The sequence below is a fragment of the Agelaius phoeniceus genome, chromosome 11, assembly GCF_051311805.1.
Source record: "Agelaius phoeniceus isolate bAgePho1 chromosome 11, bAgePho1.hap1, whole genome shotgun sequence".
Classification (NCBI taxonomy): Eukaryota; Metazoa; Chordata; class Aves; order Passeriformes; family Icteridae; genus Agelaius; species Agelaius phoeniceus.
Window position 1 is genome coordinate 10,780,864 of NC_135275.1, and position 15,559 is coordinate 10,796,422.

The 15,559-nt window shown below is 37.9% G+C and overlaps 1 protein-coding gene across 5 annotated transcripts in view; it reads right to left on the reverse strand.

Annotated features, from left to right (window-relative positions):
• Window positions 1-3,186: 3,186 nt before the first annotated feature.
• ARHGEF3 (Rho guanine nucleotide exchange factor 3) overlaps window positions 3,187-15,559 on the reverse strand; it is a 106,944-nt gene continuing 94,571 nt past the window's right edge. For all 5 annotated transcript variants that reach the window (XM_077184601.1, XM_054640261.2, XM_077184602.1 and 2 more), the window contains 8 exons: window positions 11,523-11,693; window positions 9,710-9,772; window positions 9,321-9,417; window positions 9,143-9,219; window positions 7,547-7,804; window positions 7,209-7,379; window positions 6,307-6,493; window positions 3,187-5,370 (listed from right to left, as the gene is read on the reverse strand). In XM_077184601.1, coding sequence (XP_077040716.1) covers window positions 5,063-5,370; window positions 6,307-6,493; window positions 7,209-7,379; window positions 7,547-7,804; window positions 9,143-9,219; window positions 9,321-9,417; window positions 9,710-9,772; window positions 11,523-11,693 — 1,332 coding nt within the window. In that variant the 3' untranslated portion in view covers window positions 3,187-5,062. The remainder of the gene's footprint in view (window positions 5,371-6,306; window positions 6,494-7,208; window positions 7,380-7,546; window positions 7,805-9,142; window positions 9,220-9,320; window positions 9,418-9,709; window positions 9,773-11,522; window positions 11,694-15,559) is intronic.

Below are 15,559 nucleotides of genomic sequence, written 5' to 3' on the forward strand. Positions count from 1 at the left end.
GTAAATTTAAGAATTTGAAAACTAAATTAGAAAATTTTAATTAATCAATCTGAGTATATCATTACAATTTAAATAACCACAAATTACTACTTGACTTTCCCTTACTACTGTAATGATGCATAACATATCTAATTTCTCCAAAAGCTTAAGAGCTAATTTTGTGCCAACTAAATTTCAGGTGCCAGGAGATCAAGAATAGAAGAACTGCATAATTAATCTTTCTTCCTAGACCATGCAAAGAGAAGAAGCTTTGGAAAAATCAAAAAAGAGCCCCAAATTTTCACACTTGGAAAGAGCTTTAGTATAACTTACCAGCCATGGAGAAAATATGATATGATATTAAAAAATGAGACAAAATGGGGTAGTAGTCGACTTGGTTATGTAAAACCAGGAATTAGTAGCAGAAATTCACTTAGTACTTTTTTTTTCCTAATAAATATGTGATCTCAGATAAAAGACTGAGAATATCTACTTATATTTTTGTAATACTTTCATTTTATTATTAATATATGTAATATCTTAAAATATTTTAAATTTCCTGTAATCAAATCAGCTGTGAAACTACACTATTTCCAAGAGATGGCAGCACCAACCTGTAGAACACATTACAATATTTTAAAATCAGTATTCATTAATAAGCATTAAACATGGAAGAGCTGCCCATTCTGTATCTGAAACTCCCTTTTAAAAGGAAACAAATCATCTTCCATGTGTGTGGAACTTGGTTTCAGACTCTGTTAGATCCTGGGAATCAAGATTTGTCTTAAGTGCCAGGCAGCGTCACCATAAAACCTCATTTTTATCAAAAAGTGCAATCCATTAAACTGCTTTCTGAAAGTTCTGATACAGCTTTCAAATCCTGGAAATTCTGTGAAACCTCAAGTGCCCTGTTCCCAGTGTCACAGAAGCATTCCAAAGGCAGAAGCCCTGGTTCACGTGGGTCATGCTAAACAGGAGAAAAACTTCTTGTAGCTGTGAAATACAAAGCTGTGTTTCCTGTCAGGTACATACAGGCAACGTGTGTATTTGTAATTGTAAAATGGGACAGTTATAAAGATGAATTCTAATAATAACTGAGGAAAGTAAAGCACAGAAGAAGGCCTTTGAACCTATCCTTTGTTCCCAATTAACCTTTATAAGTCTTAAGTTGATTTAGGAGCATTTGAATTAAAGCTTTAAGGATGTTGCTTTTTGACAGGAACTTTGTGCTTGTAGTTAAGCCTTAAAGAGTTGTGCAATAATAACCTTTTGAAGTATAATTTTAGAATATTGCTTGTAGTAAGGATCTTTGAAACTCTAGCTTTAGAATAAATAAAAAGGAAATGTGCTTATCTCACACCTTAACAAAACAGTGAAAAGCAGCTTGAGAAAGGAAGATGAACACCAACTTAAGGATTAATAGTATCGACCAAGGGAAGCTGGACATCACTGCTATGAGATTTATAGTCCTTGCAATTAAAAGGTGGATCCACATCTGGAATCTGGACCTCAACAGATAGGAAATTTCTTCCTTCTTTCGGAAACCTGACCACGACCATCTGGGGATACTCCTTTTCTGGGATACATCCTGAGAAAACTAAATCACAATAGTGTAGAGAATTGTGACATAAAAATTTGGAATAGAAACTGCTGATGAGTAAAAATTGGGAATAGAAACTGCTGAGAAAGCTGATGAGTACTGCTATAAATACCTGTAAGCCTCAACTATGGGTGTGCAGTTGGAGGGAAAGCTTCCCCCACTGTACCCAGTGCTGTATTGCTCATTCTTTACCATATTAATTAATAAATTGATTGCTGCTGGAATATTGGCCTAGTCAAGCTTCTCATTTATAACATACCCTGCAATTTTGGTCCTATCCTTACCCAGATTCTAGCAACTGTTCTTGGCACTGAGCTTCAGAGATCTCAAACTTACAGTTCCTGGTGTCTCATTAGAGACCTTGGTGTCCCTGTTGTCATCGTGGCTTTGTTCTTTCCAGTGCTGCAGAGCAAATCTAGGGAAACAAAGACCAAGTTCAATTTTGTGTTGCAGTCTCAGAGGACCCACACAGTTCACAGTCCCAAGGCCATCCCCTTTGCTTACCTTTCCTTCTCAGTCAAAACAATTTCTGCTTTTACCTTTATTGCTTCTGGTCCATCAGGTCTTTGATAAGCTACAGCTACACTGCCTCTCCTCACCAGGAGCAGAAGAGCAAACAGATTTGCCACAAAAGGATGGATCTGCCCCCTCAGACCACTGACATCCTGCTCTGGGGAGCAGCACAGCTCATCACTCACCCTTTTCCCTGAGTGGGAGATGCAGAGTGCTCGTGCCTCAGGTTTAGAGGTGTCTGTGTCCCTCTCCTCGTGGTGATCCTGGAAGCACTTGACACCTCAGCTTTTCACTCATTGCCTCTTCACTGCTGCAACCTCAGCCTCCCCTCTGGACACCAGAATTACTGTGACAATCACTTGAACATATTTATGTATATGATTCTTCCTCTCTACTTCACACTCATAATTTTACACTTTACCCATTCTTTTTGGTACATTTTATTGTCCAAGCCCATCCCTCCACCACCATTCTCCTGCCACAATCATAAGTCATCCTTTCAAAAGCAGTGGCATTTTAAAAGTGCTAGAACTAAAACAAGCTTACCAAATCCAGCATGATAACAGTATTCTTAAACTGGAAAGCTTAATCCTTAGGATGATTTGAAGAGAAAAATCCAACATCATTAGGATTAGATCAATCAGTAGCTAAGTGCAGGTCAACTACAAAGCACAACCAAAACACTCCAGAATGCTGAACAGTGAGTGGGTGGCTAAATTATGGTAAACAAATGTAAATTAATCTTCTGAGACTCCGTGGCTGGTTGGAATAGCCCAAAATTAATAATTTCAATTATTAATTGTGACCCACAAGGAATTATCAGAGAGCAACTGATTGACAAGACAGTACATTTTTGTTCCACCTACTTACTAAATTAATTATGCCATACAGAACCTTGGGGAATGTGGTGAATTGAGTGTAGTGACTTGTTTCTGTTACTGCTGTGCATTTAGCAAATTAGATCCAAATATGTACCACTTTATCAGAAACAAAATACAAACTTTGGTCAATTACATTAAAGTCTCACTGCATGTACCACTGAAATCTTTTTGTAGTCTTCTTCCACAACCAACCAAACAAAAAGAAAATCAAAATGGTTTAATGTAATTTATTTGAAATGCTTCCAGAAAAGTTTAAGGCCATTAATAAAAAAAGTCAAAACACACATTCCTTCTTTCTTCTCTACCTGAACACCTTACATGCTTTTTGCTCCTTTTCAACATTGCTTAACAACTTCCCTATGCCTTTCCTTTTGCAGATTTTTCCTTTCATCTTCACTCATTCAGCTCTAAAAATGAAGCAGTTGAAATAAATTACAAAGCCTGAAACAGAAAAGAAAATTGCTTTTTTTTAAAAACTATAAATACAGAAATATGTTCTATAGGGTAAAAATGCCATTTTTTAAAAAATAAAAAATACCTTGTTTTATATTGTTTATCATCTTGTCACACTGATTTCTGTAATGCACATCAGTATATATATATGTAAGTTAACTACTAAATTTTATGTAAACTTGTAGAACACAAGAAAAATATTTTTGGCAATAACTTATTTTCTACTTTTGTTGTTACAAGTACTTTGCACAGGTTATCTTGTGTAATACCAAGAATCATTTAAAATTTGTAATATATCATTTTCATAGCTTGCCATACAGCAGTGGCATTATTTCTTACAGTAAGAAATAAAATACTACCCAGGGATTCCTGAAAAATCACAGGATGATCACTACGTCTTTTAGACTGCATTTAAGTGACTCATCTGCTTCTCATCATAATGAGTAGGTTAAATCAGCCACCAGAAAACACAGTTACATTTCCAATTACAGTATGAAATGAAATGCAACAAAAACTTTTAAAACAAAACTTGAGGAAAGTAAAAAGGATGTAATACATCCTAAAGGACAAAAAATTCCCTTTTTGTTTAAACTCTCTCTACATAATCCCACAGGGTATATATGTAGAACATCATTTGTATAAAATCATCACTTAGTTTTAAAAACCAACTACATGTAATTGTAAACAGATATTTACAGAAAATTAAATGTTTTAACATTAGTGGTGCTTAAAACCAACAGTGGAGGTCAGTGGAGTGCAAAATGCTGAAGAGGGCCTATTCACAAGCAAAGCTCCTTTCCATTCTTATTCTGTTTGGGATAAGATATATATATATATATATATATATATATATATATATATTTGGCACTGAAAGCAAATTACCAGCTTATTTACAAACATCCAGTATTCTCAGCATTTCATTTAATTCAGTGCTGGCTGTAAAGGTTTGGTTGTGGTTTTTTCAGTTGATTATTTTTAGCATTACATTCTTTGAAAAATAAACCATCTTACTTTGCTGACCATTTGAAATGTCTAGATTTTAGTAAGTTTGGCTGCTGGATCTGAGGACAGTGCTTCATTTTGAAAAATAAATCCCTAAAGAGTCCCTGGTTTCATGGCCTGCTGTTTGTAGTTCTTGCTGATTTAATACCACAGGAGTTTGGATAGCTTATTGCAAGATAGTTTTTGTTTTTGTTCCAAGAAACTACTTTTTCTTTCCATACCTTTAAGAAAACTTATTATCTTGAAATTCCATATTAAGTCCACATCTTCAGTTGCCCCCTTTAAAGGGCAAATAAAGTACTTAAAATTTAGGGAAAGGTTATTTATGTAATGCATATATAAACAGTAGTTTAGAGAGTCTGTTTACAGCAGGACATTGAGAATAACTGGTCAAGTACCTCTTTCATCCACCTTGGGTGTTTATGGAATATAACCACAGGATACGAGTTGCAAGAGATTCCAGCTTATACAGATGGGCAGTTACAGTACGACACTCACAGGTACAAATACAAGAACTGCATTGACGTTGTCACAAAAAATATTCTAAAAGTGCTTCTCCGATCGGTTCCACGAATGGAATGCAAATACTGTACAGGTAAGAGACAGCCTCTCTTCCAGGAGCTGTAAGTTTTTGTCAGACATTGGTTTCTATTTGCTTTTGGCTGTCCCAGGAGTTCGTCTGCTCCATGCGCTCGCAGTCGGCGCCGAGCTCGCTGGTATCCATGCTGCAGTCAGACTCGCAGTCCGACTGCTCCATGCGCTCCGGGGCCTCTGCCCGGGGGCACGCAGGGACCCGCGCCTCCGCCGTGCCCGCCGCCAACTTCTCCTTGGCCTGCCGGATGCAGTTCAGCCACTGCTGCTTGTTGAAGGAGTCATTGGCTTGGAGAGAGTGAGTCTGGCTTTGGGATCCGTTTTTGAAGCTGACTCGAAAGAAGTTTTTGACTGAAAGAAACAATATATATCAAACCCTGAATGATTTGGCTGAATGGATTTTATAATCAAAGAGTATATTTAAGTAACAAAATCTTCACAATTTTTGCTTTAAGGTCAGACAAGACCATATGAGACCAAGAAAAGAGTCTGGGTATCTTCTTGTTTCTGGGAGAAGACCACAGAACACTACAACTAGTTACTTCTAGTAACTTCATATTGCTGGATTAAATAATTTTGGTTCTGTCATGCATGAGCTATCCATAAAGCTTAAAGTGAATCAGCAAGATTAAGGCTTCTCCCACACTTTAATGCCTCTCCTTTCCTTTCCAGAACCTTAACTGAATGCAGCGTCCTTGTGCCAGCCAAAGGCTGCCTCATCTCTTCCTTTCACTTCACTAATAGAGTGGATGCATACAAAAACCCCTTGAAGTTTTGACCAGATGAAATTTAAAGGACCCTTGTAATAGAAAAAGCGTCTTCTATAATGTACTTAACTGGAAGGACATAAACATGAGTAGCTGCAGTCTTGACCCTGAGTACTACAGTATCTGCCAGCTTCAAGAGTTATTGAATAGCAAACAGTGTCTCCAGTACAAGGAAAGGCAAAACAGCTCAAGATTTCAAAATACACTTGCTTATAACTTCACCTTGCAAAGTTTGCAAAACCGCAAAACTTTGCAGTTTTGCCCCTACAGTCTGTATGTTCTCCCCTTCTCAATTCAGTACAGGAGCAGGCGTGTGGAGAAATTCTATTATCAACATAGTGAGCTTTGAGGAAGAATTGAAAAGAAACAACTTAGAACGTAATAAACTAGTCTGAAACAAAATCCAATATGTTGGATGGGGATAACGTTAATTTTAGAGAGACTATTCCCATGTCCCACTGGCTGCTATCTCCCAGTTGTGCTGAGCCCACGTGAGCAAACAGAGGCAGCTGCTGCGTACTTCTCTCGTTGTTGCTGAAGGCCCCGCGCAGGGAGCCGCCCAGGCGCACCTCGCCGTCCTGCAGGTCCTCCAGCAGCAGCTCCCGCACGGGCAGGGGCTGCCGGTACAGCTGGTAGCACAGCTGCTCGTTGTGCGTCACGGCCCGAGTGATCACCAGCACCTCCTCAAACAGGAACACGTGCAGCTTCTGTTCAAAGATGCACAGGTAGTACAGTTACTCCTTTCTCGAAACATCATTAAACCAAATGGAAGAAGTAAAGTTTGCCAGAAAGATGAAAATTGCCAGTTTCTTCCTGGTAGTTTGGTACTGAGCTCCCTGCCTGACCTTCATCAGGTGAGCCAGGAAACAGCACCTGTTCCACCTTTCCCTCTCAGCTGTGGGGTGAAACAGGACCCTTCCACTGTATGCAGAACCATGCTCCATAGAAGCAGTTCCAGAGCTGAAAAAATGCACTCCTTACTTTGTTACTTTCTAAAACAAATTTCCCCAAAGTTTTATCTACTTCCATAGGTGTCATACTTCCATTAGCGTCAGTAAAGAAAAAAGATCTTTTTTCATTGTTTGTCCATTCAAAAGTTCTATTTAACATTGAGGGGAAAAAGCTAGGAAAGACTGAGTTCTCTTCTACTATTATAATTTTTCCCCCTTTTTAACTGAAAGCTCAGATTTGAAACTTATCAGTAGTGCAGTATCCCTGTAGTGCAGTATTCCAGAAACTGGATTTCAAAGTACCAAATTTCTCTAGTCAATAAATTAACCTTGATCTCAACAAAGAATCAAGTAAAGCATTTTGAATAATCACAGCCTTTGACAAATGTAAAGTCTGTTGGTACATTTTGTGTGTACTTTATAGACATTTTAGATATCTTTTAAAGTTATTTATGACAAAATAGCTCCTTACCACTCCCCTGTTGTTCTTCAGTTCCCCATGACAACACACAGCACGTGAATTATCAATCAATGAATCCCTTTGGCCTTCTTCGAGATAAATAAGTCTCTCTTTGTAATACTGGCATTCAGATTCACCAGTCTTTATGTTGATTTCAGCCACAATGCCCTGAATTATATTTATCTGCAGAAACACAATGAAAACACATGAATTTTAATAACACATCCAATATTCAGCTGTTCATTTAAACATTTGTGGTTTTTTTATATTTTATATAGTTTCTCTTAATTCACTAATAAGCTAGAACTGCTATAATCTCCTAAAAAAACCCAAACCGAACAGTAACTCACAGCTTCTTCCAGATGCTGTTGATCTGGATGATCATTTGGTGTGTGTCTTAAAATTTCTCTGAGCAGCAGAGGGTATTTCACCAAACGGCTTCTGGGGATGTCAAGGAAGTTCCACAGGTCCAGTTTGCGGCTGAAGGGAGACTCCAAGCAGCGCTGCAGGAAATCCTGCACTCTGTGGTCTTGTTTCTTGTGGTCCAATAAAGCTTTGGCTGCTACTTGATTGCTGCAGTAGCTGTCATAGGAGTTCAGGCATGGCAGCTGAGGAAAGAATAAATTATTCTGTAGCTGAACCAAAGCACAATTTCCTGCACTGAAAGGTTCAGGTGATTCAGGACATCAGAATTCCTGCTGAGACTCCTTCAGCTGGAGATTTATCCACAGGTTATTGATGTCATGTTTCCAACAAATATAACCTTTACAAGGGTCCTCAGATCACCTTGTTCAACATTGAAGTAATTTAGAAGCACTTGCTCATCACTCAGATCCTACAGATTCCTACAGATCTGTTACTATTGCAAAATATTAAAAAGATAAATTACTTAACACTGAACACTATTTAGTGCAGAAAAAAATAGAACACAGAAGCCTGGCTCTAATTATGAATGGAAGTAGAAGTCTAGGAATGAGTACTCCCAAACCTGGCCTTTTTCAGATCAGCAAATTTCTACAATCAAGCTTCTACATTGCCCACAGGAACCTTGACCAAACTAAGATGACAAAACTGTATATATATATATAAATCTGAAAAAAAAACCCCTTGACTGTTGATTAGAGCATTATTGCTGTATTAACACCCAAAACCGCAAAATCTTTTAAGAAAGGAAATTATACTTGAATATATTTGAATCAAGAGAAGTTCACTGATGTTCAACACACATCAGAAAATATATTTTAAATTACATAATGCAAAGATTATTTTGACATTTACAAATTATTTATCATTAACTATTTGCATTATATATATTATATAATGCTTCCCTTGTTGCCCATAGGTCACACTTTCACATAGAGCTGCTAAATATCATTACTTAATTCCTTAAAATTTCGAGCCTTTTTTCCCCTGCTAAATTTCATTACTTACATTTACTTAAAAGCATACTTCTCACATATCTAAAACCAAAAATAACTCTTTCTGATAACAATGAACAATTTTATCAACAAAACTAACAAAAGTTATTTTCAGTATTTATGCTGTTGGATGCTAGTGAACATGAACCTATCTACTTTATCTTTTATGAGGCAGCAACATCTCTCTTGTATCCCTGCTTGACTTTCCAAGGAAACCAGAACAGAAACAGGAGCAGATTCTCAAAGGACCTACATAAGAAAAACTCTAGTCTGACTCTTGATTTTTATTTAAAGTATATTAAATAGTGCTCAACTCTGGAACAGCAAAACCTTTAAAACCAATATCCCAGTCTAAATCTTTTAATGGAAAATCCCTGAAAAGAGAAAATATTCTAATGTCTCCCTAAATAGTTGCCTTAACTTTTAAAAGTATTTTGAGAATATCTTTTTGACACGTTATAGAAAGGAAATTGTCTGAGAAAAACTACGTTACTTAAGTCCCAAAATTAGTTATAAACTCTGCCTTACCCAGCCCACAAGGATGTGGCCAACATGATCTGTTGATCCATCGGGTTTCCTGACTTCTTGAAGTCGCCTAAGAAGATCTGAGAGTGAATAGAACAAAAGAAGAGAAGCCTCACTTTAATAAACCTGACTTTAAATGTATCTGCTGTAATTATGCAGCCAAAGCCTATTAGAGTTTTACCTTCATGCAGAGGAATTAGAGAGTCCAGTGTTCCAAAAATTTGGTTCAACTCTTGCTCTGTCATTATGGAAAGCTTAAGCATTGGGTCATGATAAGCCTGAAAAGAAAAACAAACATTTGCGGTTTGTTGGTTGCAAAATTCATTATAGAATTTAGTGGTGTCTGTAAGTAAGTTTCATAACCATATATTAAATTATCAATTTCATATTAAAAAAAAGGCAGCACACTTAAGTGTTTCAGAAAGAATGGGAAGACTGAAATACGTTTTGGATTTTTTACTCTTTTACTGTCTTAGCAATTATAAAAAACAAAGATTGTTTTAAATGTGTTATGAACCAATTAGTACTCTTTGTTGTGGTTTGGTTTTTGGTTTTGTTTTTTAAACAGACCTTTTTTGCCAACTTCAGATCTTCTATCAGGTCTTCTTCTCCCTGGGAAAGTTCAAAGATAGCCTGTAAAAACAGACACAAATATTAGAAAGTATCTTTATTTAATCTATGCTCCACTTCCTGGGTTGATGTTATATTTTGAACAGCTGTCTTAACACCATGTAACAGCATTTCTCTTCTAAATCTACAGAAATAAAGTAAGGCCTTATTCCATAACTACAGAATTAAGTGCATTGTTTTTTAAAACAGTTATACCAGAATGTTCATTAAAAACTTATTTCAAATAGACAAAGATTTTTTCCAAAGGGATGTGTTCCCAGATGTAGGAAACTACCTTCATTTTTGTGGTGTTTTGACTTTGACTTAGCCACTTATACAATTGCATGCATATAGGAGTTTGTTGTGTTCCATTTTAGCACAAGCAGTGGCAGAAGTTACAGGGGATTCTGCCAAGTAGGAGACAGATCTTCCTTAAAGCATTTCATGGTACTGAGCACTTTTATTTTGGTACCAGTTCATTTTTTTTGTTACAAAGGCTGAGCTCTAGATATCTGTTGGCTGATGTTAGTTACTCCTCTTAAAGCACATTTCAGACTTTAAAGCTGGCAGATTAAAAATAACACCACCCTAATTCACTGGTTTATCAAAGCCCCATTGTTATTAACTTTTTACCTCCTTAAACTGGGGTACAGGAAGAGTTAAGGATGTTTTGGGCTAGAATTCCTTGCTTTACAGTCAAAGCTTTCAACCAGTATAAATCATGGAAGCCCATCCCCAGCTGGAGCAGATTGCTGGGGCTCAGGAAGCCCATTCCTGCCAGGTTTGCCCTAGTGCAGCTCATGGGCAGCAGGTCAGCTGTCCCAGCAAAGCACACAGGATGGGATCAAACACAGAGCAGAACCCTCCTGCTAAACCTGCAGGGACACAGCTCACTGACTTGGGTTGTACCCAGAATCCTGGCTCTTACCCCACACAGCAGCGACTGCTATGCACTGTGCAAACAGTTTCTACAGTTAAGCTTTCAGTAAGCTGCCTTTGAAGTTCTCAATTACAAATTTATTTCCTATGAATTCCTGTACAATGTTAAAATTTGCACAAGAAATGCTTGACACTATTGTTGTTTGATTTATGACTCAGTCCTCTAAATACTCTCAGGGAGATTGTTACAAGCTTTGTTGATACAGCTAGAAATTTCTTTAGAAAATAACAATACCTTGATTCTGGAGGAGGTCTGCGTTGACTATAATATGAACTATTCAGACTTTGTCTTGCCTGACACATTAAAACCCCTGGCATGCTTTTGTTTTGCTTTGGAAGACACATCTTTTGATCAGTGTGTCATCTGTCGAGCACTGGAACCTTCCTCAAGGACAGCCTTTCCCAAAAGGGAAATGATGGTGCATGTTTGTGTGTCTGCATCACCTGATGAACACCTGTTCCTGGCACAGCATGCTCACCTCACATTAACTAGAACGACAAAATGAAACACCAAAATATCAACCATGACTAGAGCAAGTGTCAGACAGAACATGTACACACGTGCAGCCAGCCACGAGACATCTCAGTGCCTTTGGTTTGTTAAGGAAATGCAATGAGCTGGATTGCACAAAGAATACATTAATCTAACACAGCTTGGGTCATAAAGACTAGAGGTGGAATTCTGCTTCTGGAGCAGGTGGTGACACATTTGAACTACAGGACATCTTCAAGGGCTGCCCCAATGCCTGGGAGCATTCCCAACTCTACGCTTTAAAGGCAACTTTTGAACGTGAAATTTATGGTTAATAAAACACATCCATATCTATATCTGTACCTCTTGCCTCTTGATTTCCTTGGATGTAAGCACATGATTGACACAGACATCGAAGGTCTCGCTCCAGAGTTTGCTGTCCCTCCTCTTGGTGTTGGCAGGGGGCCCATTGCGGGACCACGGCCGTGGGCTGAACAGCTCGGGGCGGCTCTCGCTGCGGAAGCTGATGGAGCGCTGCGGAGAGACAAGGGCGCTTGTGGCACACAGCTGCAGCTCACACCCTCACTCTGCTCCTTTCTGACGTTCAGTACAGCAAACAAATGTTCTCTGATCTGTTTTCCTTTGAACTTCATAGCAACGCTTAGTACCAGGAACTCAAGAGAAATTATTTCAATACATTCTCGAGAAAGGGCAGGGCCTCCATTCCTGCAGTGAATTCTGTCCCTGTCCTGTCCTCAACATCTACAAAACTTCTGCAATGCATTCCCATACAACAGGCACCAAGAGTGTACTACAGGCACAGTGCAGAATGGTGCAGCACACTAAACTAACAGAACTGATCAAATACAGAGTTTCAATTCAGTGAACAGACAGGAATTTCACTTCTGCTTCACCAAAAACTTAGAATTAATGCAAATATTAGACACTCTACCACTGTGTACCAGCACCTCTGTATCTACTATGTGGTCTGGTCCTAAACTTCAAAAAAGCCAATTTCAATTTTAAGAGAGACTTAAGAGTTCTAATTGCCTGTAAACTCTTAGAAGGATTCCAGGCTAAGGATGGATACTTCATGCTTTTGCTATTCTATTTTGAAAAGGTTGGGTTTTTTGCTTCATTAAAATGCAAGGCTTCTTTTTGAGGTCATACCTCTGAAATGCTTAAACTATCTCACATAGTTGAAATACTCTACATTGTTATTGTTATTTAAAACCTACCTTGCATAACAAAATAATCTTTCAATTGCCTTGGGTAAGAATATTTAAAACAGAGTAAATTCTCTCAATTTCCAAGTTGAAAGCAGCATATACAAAGGACAATATTTTAAATTCTTCTCTTAAGATAAGAGCCCATGAAATGCAAACAGAGCCTATAAATACTATGTTTTTACCATATCAGAAGACATGATGTAAATAAAAAGCCTGTTCTTTAACAGAAACCATTCTGAGTTGTACTTGGAATTGACAAAGACCTGAACAATAACCACACACAGTCCCCCTTCCAAAGCTTTCCAAGTCAGGTACTAGTCTTCCTTCAAGAGTTAAGAAGTACAGAAACACATATGAAATTACATGCTTAATTTGACTTGTTATAATGAGAAATCATGGAGCAAACTCAAATTAGGCAGTATTTTGGGAAAAGTGACCTTTCCCATGCACTGACAGAATGTTCCTCCCTGCTGAAGGAGAACACTCCATTCAATTCTCCACAGCCCTAAATTGTCCTCATAGGGCAGAAGGGGCACAAAGAGGCTAAAAGACTCAAAATGAAACGAAATTTCCCAAAATCCTGCTTGTTTGTTTGCTTAGCATCCTTGCTCCCTAGACACAGTGAGTATGTATTTAATTGATTTCTCTCATCCATCATCCTTTTCATGAACCATACAAAGTGTACCTTGCTTAATAAGGGACACAGAAACTGAGGTTATTTATTAGTGGAATACAGCCCTAAACTGCAGTTCTACCAAAAAATTCTAAAAACAAGTTTGTAGGTACTCTCATGCTATCTTTGATTTGCACTTGTCAAGAAGGAAAAATTTAAAAAAACCAAAACAATCAGTCATGTGATAGAAACTCATGAAGGAACTGCAGGAATGTCAAAAGAGCATTTCTACATCTCCAGATTTTTTTACATCTTTTCCTATAAGGAAGTTTCTGGCCTCCTTAAAAAAAATGTGCCACACGCTGTTTAAAAATTATGGCCTTGTGAGATGATTAAAATTTTCATATAATTCCAAAAACTAAAGGAGCTGGGGGAAAATGCATCCACAACACCTCATTTTGTTTACCATATTTCTCTTGTGGCAATGGATTTCCCTGGCTGTTATAAGACTGTTTCTTGAAGGGTCTATATGTTACCAATGTTAATCAATGCAATTAAGAACCCTTAATTAGAGCTGCAATAAAGCAAACAACTTCATATACTGGGCAAAGGCAACTACTGATCAAAGCTGTGGCATTCAGAACTGATATTAAAAACAATTTTCTTCTTGAGGATTTTTAGAAATTTTTGGTGTCCTAAGACAGAAAAAAGTAATTTGGACTCCCTACTTAAATTCAAGACACACTGATTAAAATGGAAGTTGCAGAGGAAGCCAGCCAGACTTCAATTTCTTTCTTCAGCATCAGCTGGAGTTCTTTTTCTGATCCTATTTTCTGCTTTAAGCCAAACAGCACAGCTGTGAATAAGACCAGGCAGATCATCACAATCACTGGTGTAGCTTGATGGAAACTGGAAATGCAGCTAATAAACTGGATTCCCAGGTGGGTTAACAAGTAGGAATACCTGCTTGGCATCAGGGATGCTGCAGCTGCACAGACAGAGTGTGGCTGGCAGAGATGAAGCTAACAGCATTTCACTGGTCAGCTGCTGTACACTGCCCTACACGACAGCACCAGAATGACTACAAAGAGTCAGTAACAAACAAACAGAAAAAAACAAAATGAAGGCCCAGAAAGAAAACCTGAAAGACTTCAAATATTTTTTACTTGGAATCCTTATGAGAAAAGTATTGAAAATAAGTGGAAAATTGGAATAAAGTGAAGTACACACCAAAAAAATCAAATACTTCTATAATCAATAAAATATGCAAAATATAAAAAGTAGCCAAGAACATATCTTTAAAAAAACTACACAAATCCCAGACTGAAAATTTTTTCCTCGTGCTGAAAGTCCATTAATGTCAATGGGAAGTCATATGTACAGAGGTAAGGAAAATTATACACAATAGGTGTTTTGTTTTTTTTCCTCTTGCATGTTTCTTCCATTTAGAATAATATCTAAGAAGGTTTGTTTGAAATGACATAAAGGAATCTCACAATTTTCTAACTCATTTTACTGATGCTGTTGGAGTGGTCTTTTTAGATGGATGTTTTGTTGACTTTGTTCTGTTTTCTTCCAGAGGAAGAAGTTGTTTGTTCTGCATATTGTGGTGATGACAGATTTTTCTTCATTTTACAGACACAGAACATCTAACAGCAATGCAAGAAGAAACATGGGTTTGGACTGAAATAACAATGAAAATACATAAAAGTTTACTCAGTAAGAAAAATCAATTTTTTTTTCTTTTTTACAGGAGATCACATGATGAAAAGAGACCTATAGTGTTCCCAAGACACAGTGACAGCTATGTCAAAACATAATGAAGTGACATAGCTATATGTACTTCCCAGAATGTTTCTAATTCCAAGTGGGACACCTGAGCACAAGGCCAGGTGCTCTGTAGCACCTGCTATATATTGTCCCTGCTCTGTAGCTATTGAGAAAATCAGATAAGACATCAATTTACAGCTGGGACATCACCAGCAGGATCTGGAGAACGTAGAAGCTCATTTCTCATCACAGCTCCTTCAAGCACATAGTGAGAGGGGATGGTCTAAATAATACCACTGTTTCATCTGCTAATTAAAATACATTCTTATGGGCAGTATGAACAGAGCAAAACAGATATGCTTGCAACAGTAAGACTTGCAACAAAGCTGTTATTTTCCCTCCTATTTTTGACAAAGTATACCCTGAAACACATTAATATAGTTCTCATTTTGGGAAGCTGCTATTGCATACATGAAAGGATTGTTTTGGTTAGTCAGAAACAACTTTATTAAATACAATATTGTTCTGGGCACTGCATTGTGCTGTCCCAGAGGCTTTCACTGCAGAACAATAGCACAGGTACGTAAATGAGGCCAACAGCTGCCTAAGGCTGTGGAAAGGGAAGCACCCTGCTCAGCAGCAGCTTGGCCAAAAATTAAATCCTTTTCCACACTCCTCACAACTGGAACTGATGTGGCCCTCCCAGCTGTGAGGCAGTTTCCCCTGGAGGCAGACTGGCAGACTGTGCAGGAGATTGACAGAGCCCAGGGGATTAGGGAGCTCTGCTC